The sequence below is a fragment of the Paecilomyces variotii genome, assembly GCF_004022145.1.
Source record: "Paecilomyces variotii strain CBS 101075 chromosome Unknown C8Q69scaffold_3, whole genome shotgun sequence".
In the NCBI taxonomy this organism is placed as follows: domain Eukaryota; kingdom Fungi; phylum Ascomycota; class Eurotiomycetes; order Eurotiales; family Thermoascaceae; genus Paecilomyces; species Paecilomyces variotii.
Window position 1 is genome coordinate 1,236,260 of NW_021167142.1, and position 26,271 is coordinate 1,262,530.

At 50.6% G+C, this 26,271-nt stretch overlaps 5 protein-coding genes across 5 annotated transcripts; 1 reads left to right on the forward strand and 4 right to left on the reverse strand.

The window, feature by feature from the left end:
* Nucleotides 1-441: 441 nt before the first annotated feature.
* C8Q69DRAFT_209218 (putative C6 transcription factor) lies at nucleotides 442-2,360 on the reverse strand. The gene is made up of 5 exons (XM_028626165.1): nucleotides 2,213-2,360; nucleotides 1,809-2,099; nucleotides 1,374-1,730; nucleotides 663-1,298; nucleotides 442-525 (listed from the first exon to the last, which is right to left on the reverse strand). Exons 2-4 carry the CDS (start codon nucleotides 1,992-1,994, stop codon nucleotides 879-881), a joined length of 963 nt encoding a protein of 320 aa, XP_028486564.1. The 5' UTR covers nucleotides 1,995-2,099; nucleotides 2,213-2,360; the 3' UTR covers nucleotides 442-525; nucleotides 663-878.
* A 12,617-nt stretch (nucleotides 2,361-14,977) lies between these two features.
* Nucleotides 14,978-18,128, reverse strand: C8Q69DRAFT_505802 (hypothetical protein; the record flags this gene model as incomplete). Its single annotated transcript, XM_028632742.1, has 8 exons — nucleotides 14,978-15,073; nucleotides 15,438-15,578; nucleotides 16,430-16,632; nucleotides 16,968-17,038; nucleotides 17,094-17,113; nucleotides 17,212-17,265; nucleotides 17,330-17,445; nucleotides 17,510-18,128. The coding sequence occupies 8 exons, from the start codon at nucleotides 18,126-18,128 to the stop codon at nucleotides 14,978-14,980; spliced, it is 1,320 nt and encodes a 439-aa protein (XP_028486565.1).
* A 630-nt stretch (nucleotides 18,129-18,758) lies between these two features.
* C8Q69DRAFT_461698 (methyltransferase TYW3-domain-containing protein) lies at nucleotides 18,759-20,543 on the forward strand. The gene is made up of 2 exons (XM_028630265.1): nucleotides 18,759-19,495; nucleotides 19,709-20,543. Exons 1-2 carry the CDS (start codon nucleotides 18,911-18,913, stop codon nucleotides 20,252-20,254), a joined length of 1,131 nt encoding a protein of 376 aa, XP_028486566.1. The 5' UTR covers nucleotides 18,759-18,910; the 3' UTR covers nucleotides 20,255-20,543.
* Nucleotides 20,544-20,777: 234 nt separating this feature from the next.
* Nucleotides 20,778-24,170, reverse strand: C8Q69DRAFT_526699 (hypothetical protein). The gene is made up of 6 exons (XM_028633640.1): nucleotides 24,162-24,170; nucleotides 22,778-24,094; nucleotides 22,296-22,712; nucleotides 22,160-22,222; nucleotides 21,797-22,105; nucleotides 20,778-21,733 (listed from the first exon to the last, which is right to left on the reverse strand). The coding sequence occupies exons 2-6, from the start codon at nucleotides 24,029-24,031 to the stop codon at nucleotides 21,104-21,106; spliced, it is 2,673 nt and encodes an 890-aa protein (XP_028486567.1). The 5' UTR covers nucleotides 24,032-24,094; nucleotides 24,162-24,170; the 3' UTR covers nucleotides 20,778-21,103.
* A 1,153-nt stretch (nucleotides 24,171-25,323) lies between these two features.
* On the reverse strand, nucleotides 25,324-26,079 carry C8Q69DRAFT_443333 (putative ARP2/3 complex 20 kDa subunit; the record flags this gene model as incomplete). The annotated part of the gene is made up of 5 exons (XM_028628905.1): nucleotides 25,324-25,332; nucleotides 25,388-25,432; nucleotides 25,513-25,638; nucleotides 25,690-26,016; nucleotides 26,077-26,079. 5 exons carry the CDS (start codon nucleotides 26,077-26,079, stop codon nucleotides 25,324-25,326), a joined length of 510 nt encoding a protein of 169 aa, XP_028486568.1.
* Nucleotides 26,080-26,271: the final 192 nt, after the last annotated feature.

A 26,271-nucleotide genomic window follows, 5' to 3' on the forward strand; every position in this document is an offset into this window, starting at 1 on the left:
CCTGGGTAGTTTATAGTGTTGCGTTCTCAATGATCTTAGAGGAGAAAAAAGAAAACAAGAAGAAAAAGAGCTAAACAGCAAAGAAATACTAGAGCAGAAATAGGGACGGGTAAGAGACGCAGAAAATGGAAATCCTTGCATGTGGGCCGGCGGGACAAGGAGTGCGACATTGCTGGTGAGATCGAGATCCTCAGGCCTCGGCCCATCCAACAACCACCCTACCCATCCACAAGCCAATTCGTGCAGTTCGTCTGTGTTTCCCGTAGCTTCGTATCAGGTCGGTTAACATGGTCTCGTTTCTTCCGTCCCGGAGCCAGGGAGAATGAGTCGGAAGCTCCAGCTCCCTTCCGGCATAATTGGAGCTCCTCTCCAGTGATCTCCGAAACTTTTTTTTTCTTTTTTTTTGTCAAAGGTAGGCGCCTCGAATTCGTGGCATGGTCATGTAAATCATGTGATTTCGTCGCTGATTTCCCCCGCTTTGGCGCTTATTGTTGCTACCTCACGCAATAATGGCAATCTCGCCAACTTCCAGTCGAAAGAACATGGCGGGATCTCATCAGCATTGCCAGTATAATCAACTGCACAAAGCACAAGATCTCTGTCTCGTGGAAGAACAGAGAAAAAAAAAAGACGTTAAAACACCCGCTACCCCTCCCACTAACCTCCTGAGACATCTTGTGACCAGCACAGTGACAGCCCCCAGGCTGATAGCGAGGACCAAAGAACGAGATTCACATCTGTAATCCCTCTATGGCGGGTATCGGGTCCCCAAATCAACTTCTCCACCGCTAATGATTCCACCAAGTCCCAAGCCGTCCCTATTTCTCCGGTTTCTTTGGTCTTTTCGCACAGGCTCAGGATATTGGCAGATGGTGAGTTTACTGGTTCAAGCCGCGGCGGTTCAGAGCGTTGAGCATATCACTATCGGTGCTCGAACGACCGCCTTGACTCTGGTCACCAGGATTCAACATATCACGTACGTTGAGACCCCCTCTTGAGCTGGCAGATCCACCGGGAGTCGAGCTCGGAGGCGGGGTCATGTTGGATTCTGTTGGAGGAGCGATCGGGTGAGCACCAGGATGTATGGGCGGATAAGGAGAGCTATGGGGTGAAGCAGAGTGGCGGCTATCATAGGCATATGCTGACTGAGGAGAGGCCCTGCGATCATGGGGTGGTGCTGGATAGTACGGGCTGGACTGGTAGCCCGGCGTCGACACGGCCGGAGACACAGGCGCGAGATTCGTAGGATCGGGATACTCGAAGCCAGAGCCAGAGCTGCGACGGCCGATTGGCGGTCTCTGCGAAAATGGTAAGAATTGGGAACCGGTGCGCGAGGGAATTGGCTCGTCAGTACGAAGGCATCGGGGACTCACCTGATCTTGCGGCAGAGCATGCGTGAGGGGGGGCGGCGCGGAGCGGTCATCCAGGTGTGGCGGACGACCATACGGCTGCTGATATAGTCCCTGCGGAGGAGGCAGTGTGGTATCGGGCTGAGGTTGCTGCTGTGGTGGAAGCGGCTGCCCGTGGGCTCCGTAGAGCATCACTCCATCTCCCGGGTATCCTCGACCAGCCCCTCTCTGGGTTTGATTTCGCAGGTGTGGGTAGGCAGCGTGGGCAGGTACGAAGGCTTGGGCTTGCGACGAGACCGGAGTGAACATGCACTCCTGGTTGAAACGAATGCAGTTGCTACAGCGTCCATCCTGCGAGCTTTCGAATCCCGAGCAACGGATCTGTGACACGACGAGAACGACTTAGCCTCCAATTGTGCCGGGGATCTTTGCGGCCGCGACTCTTTTCGATCTACATACCTTCCTTCTCCTACAGTATCGACACGCGATCGCAGTTCGTTGTCTCGGGGCAGCGGCTTGGTAGACCAGCTGGGGTGGCGGTGGAGGCTGGGCGTACATATCGGGAGGCCGTTGATATGCGCCCGGCGGGGGAGGCAGACGATATGGATCTTGGGGGCCCTGCATCTGGGGATGGATGGCGGCCATGTTGGGAGGTGGCGGATACGAGGGCGGCGGAGGGTACTGATACGCTTGAGCACCAGGACGTTCCTGCTCAGAGGTGGGAGGAGGATGATATGGCGAGGAGGAGTACTGGAAACATATATGCGGTCAGATTAGATGCGATGCCACCCAGCAGCAAGTGACGTTGATGAGAGAGTGATGGATTGAATGGATGGATGGAGAGATCGATCGAGGGAGCAGACAGGTGATCAGAAAGAAAGGCGAGATCCAAAGGTCAAAGGTAAGAGGAAGAAGAAGAAGAGGGGGGAAGCAAAAGATAAAAAAAGCCAAAAGGCGGAGAGAGGGGTGGTTGTGTATTAATATTGTATGTATGTAAGTATACTTACGGAGTACTGGGCAGACGAAGAATACGGTGGGTTCTCGTCGGGCTGACTGGTGTTCCACTGTTGCGGTGGATACTGTCCCTGTCGATTGGGGTCCGGGTACTCGTTGGACATTGGGGGTTTGGTGGCCGCGTGACGCCTGGCTGAGGAATGGAAAAGAGAGGAGGAGAAGAGAAGGGGGAAAAAAAAAGAGAGAGGAACGGGAAAGATGCAGGATGATGTGAGTGCGCGAGCCGTACCCGTCCAAGCAACAGGCAAGGAATGCTGACCGGGGGTCGCAGGAGGCCAAACACACGGTATTATCACCTAATCAGATTCTTTTCCAGCTCCCGTCGGGTGATTTGCAAGGCTAGCATAGCCTCGTGGGCGATGGAACCGAAAGCTGGTCTAACTCGACCGATCGAACGGAGGCGAACAAGACACAGCTCAGAAAACGAACAACGACGGGTGCCTCGGCGATATGACGTGAGGGCTGGGCGGAAAAGACCAGAAATAATAACTAAACCAGAGTGGATTCGGACGGCAAGACTTGCGTCTCCGGCAAGCGGCCACAGCGGGGATAGTCAGAGCAATAGTTCCCAGGCCCTGGGCAGTAGCGCATACGGGCGTCAGTATAGATCAAAGCACCAAGACGGGGCAATCCCAGGAGGCCTGAGTGGCACCAAACCCGCCTAGAGAGAGAGAGAAGGGGGGGAAAAAAGAGAGAAGACGAGAGAAGAACAGAGTAAGAGAGTAGTAGAGTAGTAAGTGAGTAAGTGTGTGTGAGAGAGAGAGAGAGAGAGGGGAACCAGCAAAAGTGTGTGGATGGTGGCGCAGGGAGGATTTTGGGGTAAGTGCAGTTTCAACCTCTTTGGATTGATGGCTTTTTTGTTTTGTTTTCTGGTCTGATTTGAAGAAGCAAAGTCGGGAAACTATGTGGTTTCTGTTTCTGTTTGTTTCTTTCTGCTTTTTCTTTTGGTTCTTTTTTCTTCTGCTGCTTCCCCCCAACCAACAACAGGAAACCTCCCCCGAGAAAAGAGCAATTAGCAGTTGAGTTGTTTTTTTCTCGTCTTTTCGTCCTTTGCCTTTCTTTTTTTTTTTTTACCTTTTCCAGAAAAGGAGAGAACTAGTGAGGGAATTGTTGGGCAATGGGCAGAAACGGGGAAAAACAAAAAAAAACAAAAAAAAAAAAAGAATTATCATATAATAAAATCAACGCTTTGGGCGGCGACGTCCTCAGGAATAGGGAAAGAAACGAAGTGCCAACGAGAGCCTCTCGTTGGCTGACAGGGCACACTCACGAAGACGGACGGTGTCTGGCAGGAACAGCTGAAAGAGGTAAAAACCGGAGCCCTGTTTGCAGCCAGGGAAAAAAAAAAAAAGAAAGAATGGGTCCCGTTCTAGGTTCGGAGGTGGACAGGATCGCACACGCGCGACACAGGGCAAGGGTCCACGGCTGGCGGAAAGCGGAAGGCGGGAAGACGAGGGTGGGAATCCTGCTAGGATAGGAAGGGTAAGAATCATAGGATAGGAATCGTGGGCAGGATGGAGATGAGTGGGTGGGAAAGAGGGAATCCGGTCATTAAGGGGGGTCGATGCGAAGTCGAAAAGGAACGGTCTGTGTTGCCAGACGACGCCAAACGACCCATGGACATGGACGGGGGCCCTTGGGATGGATCACGGTTCCATGGGGGGGATCAGCTGGAGACGCTTCGGGTTGGGCGCCGTTTGGGGAGGGCCGGATGGCGAAAAAAAGGGAGAACAAGAACCAGCAGGCGAGAGAGAGGGGGAAAAGCGCGAGATAGACAGAGACAGAGACAGACAGAGACACGACAAGACAAGACAGTCAAGAGCAGTCAAGAGGTTGCAGGTACGGGTCCGTAACGGGTTGCCCGTACGCCCCGTGACAGGGCTGGCCCCGACAGGTGGGTTAGCCTGTGGGTATCGGGTATCTTAGTACCGTCGTACTCTAGTCCTCGAGACTGCTGCACCCGTAACGGTACCAGATGTCCCCGTATGGCCAGCGTACTGATGCATCTCGGTATCGATACCGTACCGTCCCGACCCGCGTACCCTGTATCGCATCCCCATACCCTCGTATGTCCCCGTCCACATGCCTCTCTCTCTCTCTCAGTCCCTCCCTCACTCACCCTCCCCCCCTTCCTCCTCAGCTCAGGCCTGGAGAGAAGCAAGTGCCAAAGACAAAAAGAGAAGTAGAGTCCTCACCTGAAACGGGACGCCGTGTGGTCAGCGCCAGTAGCAGAGGCCTAGACGCCTCAAGATTTGGATGCTAGTCTCACGAGTACAAACCCAAACGAGGCAAGACAACGAACGCACGGAGAAGCGGTGCTCGGACGACGCGGCGGTGGTCAGATGGCTGCAGAGGCGGTGAGAGCGGCAAAGACAGGGGCCCGGCATGCAAGGATGGGCGAGCATATTGTTGTTATAAAGACCAGGAAGGTGACCAGCTGGCTTCGACCAACTGAACCAGACATCTTCTGGGGGGCCCACGGTCTCGTCCGTCTACCCTCCAGGAGGGGCCACGGCCCGCGAGAGAGGGACGCAAACCATGGATGCAGAAAATTTGGGTATTTGAGGCTATAATAACGCTCCAGATGATGACTCTGATTGCCTGGTCGTCACTCACTCTTTTTCATCCTGAGAAAGCCGGAAAAAATTAAATATCTACGTCACTCTTCCTGCGGTGTTGCGGTGTGCGCCCGGGCGTCGTTCCAGTCTCTCTCCTCTATAATGGGTACCAATATTACCTGTGTCCCTACCTGATGACGGCTTACGCTGGTGCACATGTTCCTGCAGTGACTCGACGCGCTTTTTCTTGGGAGAGGGGGGGAGGGGGCTTTTTGCTTGTGGTCTGTCTGACGCTCTCCAGTCTTCCTGTTGCCCGTTGGAAGCACTACGGGAAAGCGAACCACGGAATCATGCTCAAGGCCGATTATAGGTCCCAGCGACATTCTCCAATTCTCTGGCCGTCATATAGTGTACCAAACTCCGGAGTGCTGTCTCCCGCCGTTTTCTTTTCCCTTCTCTTTCTCTGGTAGCTTGACGCCTGCTCCCCCGGGTCACATTCTTCTACATGCCCTTTCTCCTGGCAACTTGGTGGCTGACAACCGCTCGAGTCTCTGGAGCCTCTCTGGACAGAGCTTGGATACAACAGCAGCGTCACGATGCAAGCAAGCGAGGGAGGAGAAAAAAAGAAAGAAAAAGCACAAGGGTAAAAACGGGTCGGTAGGTGCTAGCGGTCCCTAAGCTGGGGCGCTTCTCCATTTCCCGTATGTCCCTGCCGCTTGAGTTTTTTCTGCAGCCAGGGGAGCAGTCTTCAGCCGGGTCCGGCTCGCTGCATAGAGCGCGGTAGTGCCCGCGTGGCCGCAGACTGCCGCCCGGGACGCATTGGCGTTCTCAGCGACTATTGAGTCTTGACCATGGAGCCAGAGGTACAGGGTGCGGAGAGCAAGCCTCTTTCTAGCATAGTCTGACTGCTTCTGTATCTATGCCGCGGCATCTCACGTAGGAATCTAGACGCTGTTCAGACCCGTCAGCGACTCAGCGCTCTCTTGCGGTCTCTCACCTCGGCACGATTGAGGTCGGTCAGTTGTGCACAAGCATCTACCCGTTTAGTGGGTAGTTAGATAGTGTAACCATGTTTCGGCCCCCCGAGGAGTAAGCAGCAACGGATGATAGATTTTAGCATCGCACGGCCCTCTCATAGCTGTCTGCAGGAGTAGTAGTTACTACTACTAGGTCTTATAAGACTCTGCTAGTAGAACAATACCTCCCCAATCCCGTGTTGCTGTGGTAAGACATCTTGATATCGATGTCAGGACGATTCCATTACATCAAGACTCCTCTAAGCAGTCTAGGGATTGAAGATGATCGTAACGGCACCAAAGGTTCCTCTGTAGCACTGGTGCGTTGTTCTGGTAGACCAGATCTACAGGAGATATACCAGTAGTGGTATGTAGAGAGACCAAAGTGCCTGGCCCCTGCATTGAAGTCTTTTCACTATTAAGTAGACAATAATAATGACAGGGGCCGTATGACATACAAGGTACAGGCCACAGAAGACAGACGGGGAAATCCATCAGACGCGCGTACAGTCCAGCTTATGGATGGATATCAGGCGTGCTGTCGTCTCCTACGCTGAAGGAATTCCGCAGTGTCACGGTCGCTTAGCGATGATGGTGATGGTGAGAACACTCGGTTAGCGTGGTATGAAACAAGAAACAGGTGGATGCGATCTGTACCCCGCTGGCGACGAGTTTAGAAAATAAGCCAGAAACGGGCCGTCCTTGCAGGATGCAGAGATGCTTGGGTATAATCCCGGCTTCCATGGCGGGCTTGGATATTATGGTACCGCACATAGATAGCGATTCAGGATCGCTGCATGTCATCTTTCGCCTTGTCCATGTGGGGCATAGGCGAAAAACTGTTGCAGGTCAGGATCCGGCCCGCTGGATCTTTCCGCTGGCGCGAACGGAGGCGGTTCGGAGAGAGCTGAAGACGACTACGCGGACCGCTGCCCCGTTACGGGCAGGGAACGCTCCGAACCGTGGTTGTAGAAATGGTGATTGGTGCAACCGGAAGTTACCTGTTCGTTGGGTGAATCGTGTGGCGAGTGCAAGGGAGCTGGGAGCTGAAAGCTGAGGAAATGGCTTGAAAAGACGGAAAAAAGGGAACTGCTAAGAGCCATGGAATCAGTGAACTTTAATCGACTATGGCAACGAGCTTCGCGGATCCGGACTGCTTTCCAATAAAAAGGGGAAAAAAAGAAGAAAATTCAGAACAAAAGTTGGGTCGGTGAGGATCTAAAACGTACCTGGCATCCTTGGAGATCAAAATGGTAGAGTACGAGTACTGCCTGACAATGGTCTAGGCGGTGAGGGCAGAACAGGCGCCGTATCGTCGTAGTCTCAATAATGGAGCCCCAACCGAGGAACATATCTGAAAGAAAGTCGGCAGTTAGGATAGATCTTAGGGTTGATTATCCACGGATAGCGCCTTTGCAGATCATCCGGACACAGATCTTGAGTCATTATTTTCTATGGAAATTGGTCACGACATCAATCCTCAATTCGAGCTGGCAGCCGACACAATGGAATGACGCTTTTTCTTTTCCGGCCTCGATTGTTCGATTCAGCTACTAGAAGTGACTGGCAAACCTCGATGCGACAGAGCATATTTCTAAAGCCCGATGGTACGACAAGGAAAATATAAAGTGGGGAGTGAATGAAGCATAACGGCCATGGTCGTTTGATTGATGGGTTCAGAATTGCCGACTGGCGTCAATCCCAATAGCGAAAGACGATGCCACAGGGCTAGACGCGAATCCACGGGGACCTGGGGGTCCCTCAAGCGGGTGTGCAAAGAATCATCGGTGGCTTCGTGTCGCCGTCTCGTGGCCGCCACGGCAGTGGATTGGCTGCGCGTTAAAAATTGACGAAGGAGCCCGAGTGTGATCTAACGTTTTGTGCAGGACGGCCTCTATCATCCGCGGGCCCATCGGGGAACGTGTGGAGTGCCCTAGAGTCCCAGTGCTGCAGTCCTGGGACCACGCCAAAGTCAAGAGCGCTTTTCCAGACTGATCTGTGCCCGCCCCCAAATGGCCTGGTGCATTAGCGTCCAAGTCGGCATTGAAGAAGTGAATCACAGCCGTAGCCAAGCAGCTTTCAGATGTCAAACTCCCTAGCATCACCGCGCAGGAGACCGGGAATGACTGTAATCCGCTATGAGGGGCGGGTATTCCTATAGTGCAGCCCATTAATGACGAAGGCACAAGCGTGTTATGATGGCAGGCAAAACGTTCGAAGTAGTAGGTAGTAGTGACGGGCTTTTGACGCTTGGCCCAATCGGCTCCACCGTTGTACTGTACATTGACCGCGATGTCTTGGGCCCGGTCCGTCGCAGAGTAGACTCTAGTTGACAAACGAGGCCTCCAATCGAACGTGTTCAAGTGACTCTCAGTGCTGGTTGGCCAAGTATCCAAATTCGAAGAGAGACCAGCGTATGAAAGAAGTGTTGGTTGTTGGTGGTGTTGTTGCGTAAGCGATGAGAGTCACGCGGCATCCATTTTTGTCGTCCCGTCAGACTGACAGAGGATGCCAGATTTAGATTCGAGCAGGGAGCTAGAGTATAGTACATAGTAGTAATAAGAACACACTGCTGTACCAGAGTCAGAAAAAGTCCGTTTGTGCCAATGCTCCTTCCCTGCTGGATACCAGCGTAACATGCCTCGTCTACGCCACATGCTGTGGCGGTTATGGCGCCCAGTTAGCTCCCTGTCTAAGCATATCTACCCTCCATTTGTTGCCAGATGTGACTTAGAGTATGCACTGTGCTCTCTAGAGTAGCGTCACTATCATGCCGCGCAAGCTGGTTGCATATTCTTAGCATGTCCACTGATGCTGGAAATGGCGGTGGAGAGTCAATAATTGTGCACTGAGCCGGGACCCTGAGCTGCGAAACATTGCCGAAATGGCATGCAAGGACCGCCAGGACAGCTGCAGTAGTGCTCTGGGTGACTAGGTAAGTAGTGTACCCTCGAATGCGCATGAGAGAGCATCAGGGGAGCTTGCTTGCTGCTCTGTTTGACCGAGTACATGTGCTGATGTACGTCTCAGTCGACCCAGATACTCTCGACTGTCCAACACGGGTACTATGACCAAATCAAATCCACACGGCCGTGTTCTGCATGCTGCTGGCGGCGTTGAGGGATTGCCCCATCGTATCAATGGCGATTTTGCGGGGTGGAAGCGCGAGTCTTGCCTCCTGAAGCGGTTAACGCACAGCGCGGCTGAGTCTACTGCAGTACTGCTACTGTAAGGCGTGCAGGCATCAGTCCATGACTCCATAGCAGTACTCTAAACAGGCGCATGGGCCCATCTCGAGTTAGCAACTATACTTATTAGTGTGTGCAGCTGGCTTGTTGGCACATGTTCATCTATTACATCTGCTGAATTTGCTGCTTCGATTCGTCCCAGTTGGGACTGGTTCGCATACTTCCCAGCGCCATACTAGGCCTCCGTGGGGGCCGCCTCAGTCAAGGATAACCGGCAACATGATTGTTGCTGTATGCGGGCGCCTCTTCACGGGTCTTTCGGTTGCATCCTCCTTGCATGAGAACAAGCGCCAACCATGAGGTTGTCGCGTCTCTGTGGTCGCATCGCTATGTCCGGCGTTGTCGACGACGGCCCGCGCCGACCACTCCCGCCGATCTCATGCATGAGTGCTACCATAGCCATATAGCTATAGCCATGGCCATTTAGCTGCGGCCCACGATCGAATTTGGCTGCGATTCGCGATCCCGGTTTGCTCTGGCAAATCCGGTCCTGTTCGCAGCCGCGGTCGATGTCTTACCGCTACTACTGCTGCTCCCACCCCATCCAAATCTGTTTCGATAGGATTCCTGCTTGAGAGCACAAACCGCAGGTTGGTCTGCAACCCTGTCTGCAAACGGTTGAATTCTATCAGCAAAATTGACTAGGATCTGCGGAACTTGACCGATGCGGTGTGAGAGAAGACATCTAGACTTTTCATCCGCGGTTGTGCCTGTGAGCTGACATTGTCAGCCAAGCCAAAGCAAGGCGACCCGATCTAGCCATGGCAAGAACTACTATTAGTAGGCTCTCTGCAACGAGGAATAATCAGCTGATGTACTGTACTTGGAATCAGAAACCTCGCATGTTATTATAGGCCTCTTGACTGATGCTGCTACAGGTATATCTAGGTACGTGGTAGTTCACTAACTCGATCCATTGTTACAGTACAGCCGTCGGAACAGGTTTGGTATTTAAACGGCGAAATACCAATACAGTAATATACACAACCGGCCACGGACACCGCCAAGCCTCAGCCTCTTCTGCCCGCCACGTTTTTTCGGGACCCAATCGGCGCCTCTGACCAGATGGCGTCGACGGCCGTTCCTCGCCGTCGCCCACCACCGGCGACGCCGGCACCCAATGAACGGGCGCACAGTCAGCTCGAGGGGGTTTTTCTTCCCCACAAGCAGCGCTTCTTTCCACGGTTCACCAGCACAAGGCTCGGGGCTCAACCGCCGTCCGGCGGCCCAACCTTCAGGCTGCAGCGTTGTGGCCGCCGCAGAACCATGGAGCACCCCCGGGAGTCGGGACAGCCTGGGCTTATTGAGGCGATCCCTGCTTCCCGCTGAGACCCGCATACGCTAATGATCACGGGAACCGGGCTGGGCCTATAGCCATGCGCAACGGCATCGCCCCTTGCCAGAGTCCCCTGGCCACAGATCCCCAATCAGGCGCGCGCGTGGCCATGCGCGTCTGCGCTCCACTATTTCTGGAGGTCCGGCAGAAGGCGCGAGTGGCTGTATGACAGCAGGCCATGACCGCCTGGTTTCGGGCATCTTGTGAAAAGTGATGCATGCTCAGTAAATATCCTGGACAGGGCATGTATAGTGCCAGGATTCGGAATATGTATGCATGTCCATCCAACCCCCCTTTCGTTTGTTGATTGTTGACGTGGCCAATGCACAACAGCGTCTGCATTCATCCGGCTTTTTTCCTCGATGAACCACTACTGTACGGCCGTCGCGTGACTGGAAGGACATAGGTACATACAAAGTGCAGTGGTTTGCGCATTCGCATACCATCCGTGTATGCCAGGGGAAGATCGCACTTTTTCGCATGCTGTATCAGGAATCCAACCACGTAATATGGATGGATTCTGTACCAGCAAGCCGTGCTCTGTATCATAAAGTCGAGTTCCTTTCCTGGTAATACTACCGGACTATTATCTGATCCTGGACGTTGGTTCCAGGGTCAGGAAAGCGTAGCTCGTGCGCCACAATTATTTTCTATCTGTTTCCGCCGGGTAAGAGATCAAGCCACGTCTCCCGGGATGTGGCGCAGGGATCGAATCCCTTCAAAGCGACACATTGTTATTTAATCCTCTATCGAGATGGCTTGTTTTCTCGGAACCGAGCGAAGTGGGTCGCTTCCGTTCTCGAATCTCGATTGTCTCGTGCCCTATCCCCTTGTTCTGGAGTGGACGCGGGAAGATCGGGTCCCTGAGATGCAACCCCTACCTAGTAAACGCGGGAGGAAATAAAGGGAGCTCCTACTCTGATCGCGAAGGTAATGTATCACATTATTACTGCCCCGATGCATTTTCTCTCCTAGCCCTGCGCCGTTCTAGATCTGGTTCTTTTCTATCAGGTAAACACACTACATTTGACGATGACACCCGCCGTCACGCTTATTGAACGTGTTCGTAGCTGTCAACATTGCAGCTTGGTAGCAAACAAGACTGAGCTATGATACTCTAGATAGTGAAAATTCGAAGGTACAGTAAAACCTGCCTATAACGAACCCGGGTATAACGAATACCTCTAGATTACGAATTTGACAGCGTGTCAAAATCAAATTCCCATACAAAATTCGTTATTCCTACCTACTACGAAATTCGTTAATTTTTTCAGACCTTTCCCATACGATTCGTTATAGAAAAGTACAGATTTACCTTATTAGTCAGTAATTACATCATCATAAATTACCAATTAAGGAAATTTATTAGAAAATTTCACTACCAATACGTATATTACTAATATAGACCCACTTTTCATACAACGAATCCTCTATACAACGAATTAGACTGCCTGGAAAAAATGATTCGTTATAGACAGGTTTTACTGTAGTATCCGAATGTCTAAACGGGCCAAACGACATATCTCCCTTGCATTATCCTGTCAAGATACATCAGATCTATAGCTCCATCGACGACCAGCCACAGCAGTTCAGCTTTAATCAGATGGCTGAGCTACATACCAAAGATCTAGGCGGTTCCGGAGACGTAATAATACCTCCCTAGGACATCTATGACTGTTTCGCCGAATACATACAGTACACACTCTACAGAAGCACGGTACTTTTGTCTAGTCGGTATAACTATTACATACTAATCAAATTCATAATGCAAGCCGCAGTTTGGTTTAAAATCCCAGCGAAGGAAATCAGTGGCTAGCATGCATTCCTTAATAAATGCAGCACAGCACAGCATAGCATAGCATAGCATAGCATAGCATAGCATAGCATAGCATAGCATAGCATAGCACATAAAATTAATTACATTATTACCAACTTATCCTTTGTGTTACCTGACTACCTATAGTACTGGTATGTAGTCACACCCGGCCCGAGCCGCGCAGATTCTACCTACATAGTTCGCCAGGTTATCATGCATGTGTCCTATTTTTCGTTTCTTCTCCATAGAGAATCTGACAGCATGCAACAACGCTCAGATCAATCAATTGAGCATCCCTACCTAACATATCCTAAAAAAACAAGTCTTCAATAATCAAGATTGTAAAATCCACTAGCTGTGCTCTGTATCATATTCCGGTTTCTCGTTAACTTTCTTTTTTCTGTTCCCACCTCCGCCCCCCTGCGCCTCTTCCGGCGGGAAGTCGCAGTACTCGTAACACCCAGTGGACCCATTTGACGTCATGCCATAGTCTAAGAGGGGAAAAGAAGCAATAGTGAGTTCGTGGGCACATCCATCGAATATACCATACTGGTATATGGTATCCCTATGGTACGGCCCAGGGGAAAGGAAAGGAAAGAAGGTTCTACTTGATTTCCTTGTTCTTGTTACTTTTTCCTCAGCTTAACATGGCAAAATGGTAAGTAGATCTATCTCACTAGTGTTTACTATGATCTTTTGTTTTAGTTTAAGGAGCTTTTTTAGCCGATCTGGTCTTTGCCAGTCGTGATAGATTCGGGGACAGTGACTAGGGCCGATCGGTTATTATTATTATTATTATTATTATAGGTATCTAGAGAGGTTCTGATGTTTAGCTTGTATAGGAAATAATATATGAGGTTTAGCGAACTATATAGTAATTATTACTCGATGCAGTCCTTGATATTATTGTCAAATGGAGGAGATTTTGTAGTTGAGGGATCTAGATTATAGCTACTATACTCTAGTATCTGCATTCTCATCCAGAGTATAACTGTGTTTCTTCGATTTCCCTCTTCGCTGGTTCATACTGATGACAATAGCGTTTGGACTGACTACTACTAGTAGTAGAAGAACACTGTTATCTACGAACTAACTACTCTACGTTGTTGTTATTCTTCAAGATCACGTGTTCGCAAGACAACGGAACCAGGGTCGGAGCAAGAACGTCAAGGTTCGTAACTCTGTAATTCAGCGATATGTATCTGGGGGGATAGAGCTTCTAATTAGCACATATCGAAGACTCTTGAAAATGTAGGTGAGTTGGTCCCCGTTCATGGAATTAAGATATTACGAGTATATACTTCATAACTCCTTTTCTTTTTAACTGGAGAAATACAGCACTCTCTACTTGCATACCACAAAAACGAAAAGTGCGTGATCGTTATACTCTCTTCGCCTATCTTCCACTGCTGCTTCGACGGAATAATAGCCCCCGACGTATCAACTACGGTTCGAGGACGAAAAGCAAAGTATCCTCGTATCGTTGTCCTGGAGAGAGTATCCGACGAATTAAAACGGCGACAAATGTACAAGTATATAGTTTGTAAGGATATGAGATCCTTGATCATGCATGTGCACTGTAGAATATGGTTCTAACCGGTATAACTAGATCAGGAGGTGACTATAAAGCGTGACCCTCAAGCAATGCGGTTGTTGTTTCTTGGCATCTCCTAGGATCTAATGGTTCGACATCGACGAGGATCGAACGCCTCGCATACTGCATGTATGCTAGTCTACATCCCCTAAAACACAACAGGAGCAAGAGAAAGCCCTCCAGTTCCTAAGGCAATAGCGACCCGCCCGGTTTGATTTCGGGCACTGATGCAGAAAGTTCGGCGTTCGGCAGAAGAGTGGTAAATACGAGATGGAAAGATAGACTGTATCGACAACCTGCGTTTTATTTCGCGAATTACCTGGACTGTTCCTCTGAAAAACAGGGCGAGCAGAGCCGGCCCTGACGACGAATAACATCTATAATCAGACAGATCTGCCCACATAGCAGTAGGAAATGGGGCCCCTTGATTCCTCATAGTTAGCTTTTAGATCGACCGATAACGCTGCGGAGTTAGAACCATCGTTGACGGTGCCGACTTCAAATGGCATAGTACGCAGGTCAATGGGTAATCCAGATCGAGGACCACCACGCTATGCTCAACAAACAGTCTCTAACACCAGTGACACTCCATCATAACACGGAACTGGCGGTAATGGTAAGGAGACTACTGGGAGAAAAGCAGCTATCGCGTCAGACACACATGCATATCCTAAAGCCTGCGGGGAGGAACGTAACCGCCTGGGTGACAGTCAACGCACAGGAGCAACTAGCAGCAGAAGAAGCCGGAGATATTCCCGTCCTGAGTTTGTGGAGACCGCCACGCATGCTGCGCATATTTACATGGTCGAACGTCGGTAGAGTAATCCACAGAAGCCGAGTTGAACCAGGTTGATAGCTAAAAAGCAAAAATAAAAAAAAATTAAAAAAGAAGTAAAGGTTCAAGTGGTCCAGCGGGTCAGATCTTCCCGAGAATATCGAAATACGAGTGGGTTGCATCCGTCGTAAAAATCTGGAAAAAAAAAAGTAATATCATATAAACTATTGCAGTTAGCGGGTCTTCAAGGTCCAGTTGCCGTCCTGTCTTCTCAATCAACATCCTCGGTAGCCCCGTCGGATCCTGTTGAACCTTCCGATTCATCATCGTCAGGATCTGGCATGACTATGCTGTTCAGATAAGTTACCTGTTCGAGATACCAGCGATCAGCAATAATCATCACAAACTGTGACTCCAAACTCCAGCAAGCTGCGGTGAGGGGTACTGTCGGCCAAGTGGCAAGACGCAAGCCAGCACGAAACGGTGACACGGTCAATCCCTGAAGAAGACCGTAGAACAACCGGTTGGGACCAACGAGAGGCCTCTCAGCAACGGACATACCGCCCCAGACTGTGGGTATGGGCGGGAGATGAGAGGGCATGGGAAGGAGGGGTTAACTAGCTACAGTGACTAGCTGAGACGGCGTGCAATAATCATTCAACAGACCTGGGCCGGACACAGAGACATAGGGACCACCGGACGGCGTGGGACGACGGCTTTGGAAGACTTACAAACGGGACCATGATTCCAATGAGCTCTGCGATCTTGTCCTGTGCGTTTGCATTCAAGAGCTCCGCGTCTGGTAGCGGCTTTCCTATGGTAAAGTTGCGCAGCCGCAACAGCTCGATGTTTTCGTGTTCTTGGTTGTAGCCCTGGGAGCCACGTCGAATAGAGTTTGTCAGTACCAAGCCCAGCCAGGAGCAGACTTCATAGCGTCGGGGTAGATGAACCGTGGACCTGGAAAAGAACGGCGTAACTCAACGCAATTTCAATGCATCTGACAGAGTTCCATGGGTAATCAAAAGCAGAATTCACTGGGGAGTCTGGAAAGACATCCGCTGAGTTGCGGGAAGGGATCGGGCCAGCAGGGTCGGGGCGAGCGGGAAGCCTCCATCTGTAACTTCACCCGAAAAGACGCCGTTTGCGGCTCGGTTGTCACCGCCAACAGGCTTAACTTTCGCCCACCTCACCCAGTGCAAGACGCTGACAAGTCTCTTCGATCATGGTGATGATGATGATAATGATGACAATGATGATGCTGTTGAGGATGATAATGATGCAAGAGATTCGTGGGGATGCGGTCCTTCTCCATGACCCCTGACAGATCCTCAACCACTGCGTCGGGGGCAGCTTGATGTGCTCTCTCAGCTTCTCATGAGGAAAGATGACATCCTCAGCTAACGAGACATACAGTCTGAGCTAACAAGGTTCCTGGAAAGGCTTGCAATACCCCAAGGAGCTGGGAAACGGGAGGCGCTCTCGTGACGGAGAGGCACGGAGAAGAACTGACATCGAACTGGCAGACTTGACCACTTCCCACATCAACCGGGAAGCGATGCCAAATCCGCGGATAACAAGATTGGAGATATCCTGAAGGGAGTGGACTGCGGTGCAGCAATTATACAATGGAGGGCATTTGGTGGACGTACAGGGGCTGTGACAGTTGGTGATATCCCCTGGAACTCCTGCAAGGACGAGGGCGAAATTGGAACAGAATACTGACCTTCGGTTTGGTTTTTAGAGCGTTCTCGCGGTTTTGGCTGACAAAGGCCTTTACAGCTCTACTGTCGTCGTCTGAAATGCCATTAAAGAACTCCCGACGTATGCCGGCATCTCGCAACACCGTTTTTATGCGCTGCGGGTTTCGATCGATATCCTCGCGGAGGAGCGCGAGCCTGCTAGCTTCTGGCATCCACAGACCCGATCCTGGGAAAGAGAGAACGTAAATAGTCAGCCCTGCAGGAATCGTATTTCGGAAAAAAAGAAAGGAAAAAAGGAACTGTGCGCTGCTCTTCAGCAAGCGCTCTCTTCTGACCGCCAGCCCTAGATACGTCACTGCGGCCTGACCGTCCCGCAGGACAGGAAACGGTTCGCGCCCCAAGCGACGCATATATGCAGCAGGATGGAGAAGCGGAAAGCAAGCGGAAGCCCATACTGTCGGGTCCAAGCTGGACGCTTGACCATTGTACGGGTCAGGAATAGATTGGGGTTTAAATGGTCCCACTTCATGAATTGAGTGGACACCGTTATAGACTACATACCGACAAAACAGGACCCAGGCTGCAGATGGACATAGTAGGCTGCGTAGGGCCCTTTCCTCCCGGTGCGAGACCTATGGGCGATTTAGCTAACTTCATTAGCCGCGGTTTTCTAGGAGAACCACCCACCAGGCGGCTGAGAAATGAGTCTTCCTGCCTAGTCAGCCACGAGAATCTTATCAAATACATGGAAGCTGCAGCGCGAGGCGTACCGGCCTCCCGGGAATGAAGTGTAAACTAGACATACCTTATATGGTGTTGGATCGTTGCTGAACCTGATGTCGCGGTGAATGCGAAAGACCTGCGCGATCGTGCCCCATTAATATCCGCGGTGACCATTGTATCTGCCGCAGGGACTCCCTTACCAAGTCCTTGGCAGGCAATTCGGGTATTGTCTCGTCCTTTTCAATGACTTTTTCAGTGAGACTGTCGACGAACGAGTCCCAGTCCTTTTTTGCCGCACGATAGTCCGCATCATGGGCTTTATGCACTCTAGCGTCAGATCATCCGTCGCGGACATATAATGGGATGCTCTTTATAACTACCTTTGAGCCATTGTCTCTCATTGTTCTCCTTCAGGTCTTGGAGAAACAACATGGTGTTGGGATGGATCGTCTGGTCCTGGTAAGGCGTGTTTCCCGGATCTCTGGCCTTGGGCTTTTTGATGAAGACTTGTTTGCCTGGCCCCAGTCCAGTGCGCACTCCTTCCCTCCACAGTTCCTTACCTTTGGTGGCGGCCAGAATTTCATCGTCTTCTTCTTGCTCATGAGTTTGCGCCTCAGGCTTTTTGCCTTTCGCGGATCCGCGCCTTGCCTGTCCTTTCTTGCTTTGCTTTGGAGCGTCGTCCTCCTCGTCGGGTGTCTCGGAATCCTGCTCTGAGGACGAAGACTCGACATTGTATGCGGAGCCCGATTCCTCCGGCGCAGAATCTGATTGTGACTCCGTTGCGGTCCCAGGCCGTTCGGAAACAGAATCCTGGAAATACTTGCTGGTCTTCGCAGTGGACCTGATGGGCCTTTCCCCGGCAGCAGGAGACCCAGCTTTCTGTCTCTTGGAACTCGACGCTGCGGCAGTAGTGTCGAGGGGCGCGGACGGGCGCCTCTTAGGCGTCGGCGCGGCAGCCGCAACTGACTGGGGCACCACCCGCGACGATCGACGAGGCATGACAATGTTTTAAGATGCGTTGTGACGATCGACTGGGCTGGAAGCTTCGAAGCTACAGTATCCGTGATCGGACGGATAGCCAAATCCTATACAGTCGACTGCGGAGCGCAGCGTTATAAAGGCATGCGCCAAAACAAGGAAGCTTGACCACTGGACGGGATCCAGTGCGGGAGATGGACAAAGGGACCGCGGAGCGACCAGGGAACCGGTAACTCATTAACTTACGGGGCGGGAGACCTTTTCGCGTGGCAGCCTCGAGTCCCTCTTTTCTGCTTGCGCCGGCGTCGACACCGTCAGGGAGCTTAACTAGCGCAATCTATATCCCGCCGTAGCTATCACGTCTGAAGAACGAAATCGGGTAATTCACTAGGCTTACTTCCGACGAGGGGATGTCCCAGCAGTAGCAGACCACCGCAGGAGAAGAAGTAACCAATTGCAGTCTGGAAGGGAAAGAATAGATATAGTAATCCTCTAGGTCTCTAATCCAAACATCAGATGAAAAGAACACGCCTTGACGCGCAGAATGAAGTTGGCGCGCTCTTTCGGGCGTAATGAAGTGATCGTTTAATGATTTAGTGGCCGCGCTTGAACCCTAACCAATCAGAACGCCGTCTTCCCCACAAAACCACATTTTTATCTCTATCGACCCCTCCAGCCAAAAATCCAGAAGCCCTTGGATTTGCGCTAATAATAACAATAACTACAGATCATTCTTATTACTATCACTATCATTATTATCACCATACATAATACAATAATAATATGATATGACATGAAATGAAATGAACACTCACGCCACCCCCACCCTCCCTGGCGCCAGCCAACCTCTCCAGAATACAACTAAAATCCCCGCGAGTTTCGAGTCGCGCAAACGCAAAATCCTTGCGGAACTCTCCGTCCCAGATGCAGAGTATACAGATCTCTCCCCCAAGGGCTCTGTCGATGAGGGGATCAGGGACCTCATTCGTAACATCAATGGCTTGTCAGGTCTGGTTACCACGAGCAGTTGTGCGGGTAGAGTGAGTGTGTTTCTGGAGGGGCGGAAGAAGAAAAAGGAAAAGCAGAAGAAAAACATTACTGCTGCTACTTCGAATATGAAGACCACTGATGATGAGGAGGAGGGAGATGAAGATGATACAGAGCGCCAATTTGCATCTACTGGAGGAAAAGGAGGCGGGCGATGGCTCTATGTCTCTCATGATCCGGTCAAAGTGACAGAGGCGGGAGATTCAGAGGAATCTCGATCGTTTCACGAGCTATTTGGAATGGCTCCTAGAGATGGAAATCTTACTTCTTCTTCTTCTACAGATCAGAAGAAGAAGAAGAGGGATGGGCTGCGTCTTGTTCATTTCCGTTTCGAACCTATGGTATGTTTTTTTTTCTTCTTCTTTGGTATAGTTCAGTTAGAAGATTACTGCGTGGATTGGAAAAGAAATTGATAATTTGCTTTTTTTCCCTTGTTGTTTTGTATTTTCTTCACGTGGTTCTATCTCTACCCTGCATTTAGCACCATGCAATAACCCAGTCTCGATATCGTCTCAACTTGAAAAAAAAATCAGCTATACTAACTACATCTCCAGATCCTCCACATCATGACCGCCACTCTCCATCACGCACAACCCATCTTAACAGCCGCATTCAGCGCCGGGTTTCGTGAAAGCGGTCTCCAAAGCCTCCGCTGCCTGTCAGATGATATGGAAACAAGCCCTATCGTCGCGGTCCGATCATCAGGCTTATCTCTAGAATCTATCATCGGGTATTGTGACGACAGTAGCAGCAACGACGACTCCTCACCCATCATCCGTAGCCTTGTCACGGAAGAATACCTCCGCATGCTGGTCGAGATTGCGAATGAGCGGTTCAGCGTGAATACGGAGCGAGTAGAGCGGTTTCGGACGAAGTTGCTGGATTTAGGTTCTGTCTCGATGGGTGACAACTCGTTGTCGAAGGGAGGAAAAGGACGGGCAAAGCCTGCGGGGTGGGAAGATGAGGCGACGAGACGGGAGAGGAAGAGGGCTGAGGGCCTGGCCAGGCAGAAGGCGTTGTTGGAAGCAAGAGGTGTAGCACGAGGAAATGACGGTCTGGATCAAGCTGGTGATGAAGAAATCGCAACTGTTTTCGAGTAGAAACATTTCCCGCTCACGAGAGAAGAATTGTATGTATAAGCGATGAGTAGATCTCCCAGCAGATATATATATTTTGCGTCGCACGGGGATACACCCCAGCATGATAGGATTTGGATGGAAAAGTGTTAGACCTCTTCCTCCCCGCGCGCTTTTAGTTTTTCTTGACTCTGAGCATCTGATCCGAAGTAAAGTAAAATCTCCTATAAACCAATTGTCCAGATCCCATCTACTATTACAACTGCTGCGAGAGAGAACTGAATAAAAGTCTCCCCTTGGAGGGGGAAAGGAAGTAAGAATAAAACAAATCTCCGCATCAGGTCATCCCGACTAGCGAGCGGCTCATTCCATTTTTTTCGCAATTAACTGCTTTCAAGTAAAGACAAACCAAGTGGTATCTTCTCACTTTTCATTTTCATTCCAAGTCATCACCCATGACCGTCACCGTCAACATTCACTCCCTTTTTTGGTATTTTGTTCCATAAAGAAAAGCTATTCAATCCAACCTTGCGATGTATGTACATACTTTTGTACATCTAGTAATCGTGAAAGGCGGAGATAGAGACGGTCAAAATGGTAGAAAGACAAAACAAACAGCACACGTGAAACGAACCCAAGAGGAAAACGGGGGAAGGCGGCAGCCATGAAAAAATCGTTCTTCAACCACTTTCTGTTCCTGAAGAGGCAATAGAGAAATGATCACTAATCTACGCTACTGGAACCTAGAGAGACGAAAAGGTCCTGGCGGACACCTCCATATCATCTGATCTCCGATTTGATACTCGGATGACTCCGGTTCAGGAACGGACCTGTTGCCTGGCTGGGAAAGTAGCAGTGAATTGAAATCGAGGTCTAGCCGGAGTATGGGCCCTGAATATGGCGAGGGTCCCGGTCCAGGGGGGCCAGTCTACCTTCCTCGTATTCGGTCTCGATAGGAGGTGGGAGACGAGCAGGAGATGACATGGTCAGATCCCCGCGGTGGGAGGCGAATCCACTGGCTTCCAGAAACGCTGGGAAGTTGAACTCAGCACGAGTCTCGTTGTGGTGGTGACCACGGCGCTGGTTTAGAACCTCGCTGGGGCGACGAACGGAGCTGCCGCTGCTGCTGAGACTGGGGACCGCAGTCGGCTGCATCGGCTGACCGTTGACTATGATCGATCCTGATCCATCGGTAGAAGCGCGGCTGTTGTTTGAGCCTGCACGAAGTCCAGACAAAGAGTCAGGAGTGGAAGCCGGGTGGCCGCCGCTCCTGTCTTGCTCAGCCTTGGCCCAACCATTCAGGACCAGGTTGGTCAGGATGTTCATCTCGTGCTGAACGGCACTTTCCCATGACTTGCGCTTGGCAATATCCTTCTTCCACTCGAGCCAGAGGTGGCCGTAAGGGGATTCAAACGGGAAACCATTGGCAGGATAAGTGTTGGGCAGTTCCTCGGTACCTGGATCCTCCCGGAGGAGACCCTTGGAGATGAGGCGGGCATAGTACTAATAGTGAAGGATCAATGATCAGTTCAAAAGGCCTCAAGTGAAAGGAAAGTGACAATATACCATGAGGGTTGGCTCATCAAAGCCAGGCATCTTGACCAGCGTGTCAAAGGGGAAATATTTTCCGGAGTTGGGGAATCTAACGACATCACCGCAATGACCCGAATGGGCAGCAAGTGTGAATTTCATGCGTTCATTGAAAGCGGGACAGTTCAGACCAGCAAAGAGAAGGTCCTGCACCAGTCTGTAGTCAAGACCCATAGTGCGGGATCGTCTGACTCTAGCCACCAACACCTTCAGTTGGCGATGGCACGCATTGAACAGGGTGTTGCGGTCATCAACAGTGTAGAGCCCTGCAGTATACCATGGGAACTATAGCTGTGTGAGAATACATGTGTATGAAGCTATTCTGGGAAACGCGCTCACCTTATAAAGAGTGCTAATCATGCACTCATAAGTGCGCTGAGGGCACTTTGATGCAAAAGGTGACTGATGATAAGATGGTTCAGCGCTATGCCTGACTACTGCCAGCATTCTATTGCAGCAATGAAGTGGCACTTACACGTTGGGGGGTCTCTGCATGACGAACCATGCCCACCATTTCCTCTCCAGTGAAGAAGCCCTGGAACCCAGTTGAATAGGGGTCGGTATTCGGCATGACTTGAGGGCTCCCACCCCTCCAAACAACGCACTTCGCACGGGGAAACAGCTCCTTAAGAAGGACATCTTGGCTGCTAATCTCGACATCGACGTGACGAGCACCCAGGCGGGGCGGACGGCCAAGCTCCTGCACACGATTGATACGAGTCACTGTGTCCTGCACGTCTTCAGGTGTCTCAAGCTCGACATAGCAGTCCATAGTCTTTGCAGTAGAACGTTCCATGATGATGTGGATAGCAGATCCTGGATCTCCGCGCAAGATACGGGTCTGACGACCGAGAAACTGCATGATTTCCTGTTTGGTGATCCCGTAGGGAATCTGGGCTTCCAATCAGAAACATACTTTCCAAGACTTGACATAAGTGAATGAGAAGAGTCACTTACATTACCGATTTTCATAACACCTGCAGTAGGCGGTCCCTGAAAATGGACAAGACTGCCAATAGGCATCTCAGTTGGAAACGCGACAGTGTCAACGCTAGCTGCGCTGGGAGGCGCGATGACAGTCAAGTTCTGATAAGGGAGTTCTGGAGCTTGCGTTTGCTCAATGGCCTGAAGCACCTGAGTCTGCTGAGAAGGTGCCACAGATGAGATGAAGGACGCGGGGCTTTCCAAAATATTGTAAATATTCGGCTGAGGACTTGACGCAGGGCGAGTAGGGTGAGACAGGTGCAGGGAAGCCGGCATGAGACTCGCATGGAACTGCTGGTTCATGGGAACAGGTCCAACGGCAGAGGGAACGCAGAGAGTTCCATTGGCAGTAGGGTGAAGGTTCATACCCCATGGTCCCTGGATGTAACCATAAGGCGCCATGTGGTTTGGAGGCATGTAATGATGAGTAGGCACAGCGTACAAGTTCTGTGGGATCGAGTGCGGCAACGGATTTCCGTAAGAAGGCAATTGTGGTGCACGGGGAGGGGGAGGGGGAGGAGGAACTGGAGCTGGAGCTGCAGCAGCAGGACGTCCTGGGATGGTGAAGGGATCGTCTCTCAAGACAGACTGATCCATGCTGTATCCAGTCACTAACCGTCGAGAGGGGGAGCAGTAGAGATTGAACAGCTTTGTGAGAGAGGAAACGGTAGGGGACTCTGGTGCTGTAGGATCACTGGGAGTCTCTTTCACACGCGGATATCTCGTTGGGGTCTGCCAAAGCATTGAATCACTTCCAGTGTTGTTCGATACTGGACATGAACCAGTGAGCGTACCAACGGCATCTTCTCCGTTTTCATTAACATGCTCACCATGAACAGTGACATCCCCCTTTCTTCTTTCAGAAGCGGACTCCCCAATAGCAAAGTCTTCGGGATATGGGCGGCTCTTGTCAACTACATCTGAGAAGCGTCTCCTAGATATTTCCGCATCGAATTTCCCAATTGTGATAGGGCTATCGATTCTTTGAAATGTGTACTCTTTCCCTGCTGTCTCAATCATAGCCGCACAGCATTCAGCACGAGTATAATGATAAGGAGATATGCCCAGCTCCGTACAAACAGTACGGCTGCACCGCAGGCCGGCAATGTGACTAGGGTGTCTGGTAGGCCTAGAACCGAGATAGTAGTCTCCTGGCTCGCTTGCCGTGTCGGACGGCATCGGCCGTGGCCTAGAGATCCAGTCTGCCTTGTCGGTCAGAGACTCCATATCAATCTAAAGACAGGTTGCTCCCGGCTCTAGGATTCCCTTCCTGACAACACCGAGACAATTCTGTAGGTTCGGACCACAGTGAGCCTAATATTAAGCATACAGCAGGATCTTGGATCAGGAGACTTACAGCAGCGTGTCTTCAGCTCCAGTCGCAGACGACAGTGACTGTTCCACCAAAAGAGAGGCTAATACTCCTAGAAAGGGTGCAATGGAGATTCTTTCGTGGGAAGGAGAAAGTCTGTTGACGTGTAAAGTCTCATGAGAAGTCTGTTCCTTGAAGGTAACACGGATTTGCCTGAACGTAACGTTAGATATCTCGGCGTCACCCTACTATGACGCCTCATATATGAGTAAGCGATGTATAGTGAGAGGGTTCACGAATATGAGAGCATCTCCGAGCCAGTATCAGTTGTTAAGAATAGTTCTGTAAGCAACCCTTATCAAAAAGTGGCTTGATATAATCAAGCTTCCCCTTTGGAATAGGCGATGAGATATATGAACCAGAGAAGACAAATAAAGGATAATAACCATCAAAGACACAAATATGCAGAGAGCAGGAAAATGTATGTAAATGAGAATCTTAACAATGAGCAGTACTAGGCCATAAGGTTTCTCAAACAGCATAAAGCAGACATGAGCTATAAAGCACCGGTTGAAAGGAGATAGGAAATGACATATAGCAGTAGATTAGTATAGATGAAGTACAGATAGACCAGAGTAATATAACATGTCTTCTTCAGAGTATAGATACAAAATATGCCCAAAGGCAGAATGACTATAACGGAAAAGGGTATCTGCCTTGCCACTATGCATGTCCCATATTGACTCCTTTGGATACCGTACCCACAAGATGCTGTACGCAATAAAGCAGCTATTTGATGAGAGAACAGACGAATCTGGAACAGGAATGGCAGTATGCTCAAAAGCTCACCTACTCACCAGAAAAGACATACAGGAAGGGATACGGATTGGCCATCGTCACGAGAAGGATGGGTACTGTCGGATCGTCAAGACTCGGGGTTGTGATATTTAAGGGATGAAAAAGGCTAATACGAAGATATAACGACTTGCTGATTCCTTCTCCAATCGGTAGGTGCCGCCTAATCTGGCCTATGAATGACTCGCCTAGGCAGGGCTCCGGTTACAGGATGGGGATTGATGCTAGAAGAAGCCGCACCTGCTGGAAACTTTATGCCAGCCTAAAACTGTACACGAATTGTGACTGAAATACATTGAAAGTCATGTATTATTCATTCGCCAGGAAATACGGACAAAGGCAAACCAGCGCCTTAGTCAAACTACAAGCGGCAAGTCAGTGGACATTTTATACCTTGAGCAACAGATAATACGTACCGGAGTCAAGAAAGATTCTGCTACGAAACGGGCACGCGCGTTCAGCTGTACATAGTCAGCGTCTAATGTATGGACATCGTCATCGGGCCTTTGGGCTCGCCAATGATAATTGGGTCGCGACATACGAAAAGTTTCATCTCTGAAATTTCCTTGTCCACCTCCTCCATGAACTGAATAATAAAGTCCACCAGCTTGTGCTTCAACATGGCTTCCGTGTGGAAGTTGGTGATCAGGAAGGAGATATCGTATCCCTGCAGCAAGTCAGTAACAGTGGCAATGCTTTGACCAATTATCAAACACACCTTGACCGGCTTCCGTCTCAAGATGAAAAATGACTCTGCGCGCTGCGTCAAGAATCGGGTAAACTTATGTACGAGGATATGTTCGATCTCGTCTGCCTGTTTTATTCGGATGCTAACTCGGACACTGTTGACACTAGGCTCGATGAGGACTTTCTCATTCTCATTACGGGCGACGGTAAGAGGATTCAGCAAAAGCTCTGGAGAGGTTGCAGCTTCGATTTCGGGCACATTGTGTCTTTCCGACGTCTGCGATGCGAAGTTGGAAGCAGTGAGTGCGGCGGTCAGGGACGACCGGACACATTGAAGGTAGGGTCGCAGCGACTGAGACTAAGAATGGCTCAGTATTGATATACTAGAAGCAGTGGTTGTCATTGCAATTTCACATACCATGTCGAACAGCGCAGGAGAGGGGCCTTGTGTATTTCCAAGTCGATGTAGCTACCGTTGTTTTAAGTAGGCCAATACCACCGATGACGATTCCTTGACCCCTGGACTGGTTCTTCGAAAGTCTGAGAAGCGGATAGCAGCCTCGAAGAGCTCCAACCTTGCATGCAGGTATGAAGAACAGAGTTGCCCGATAAA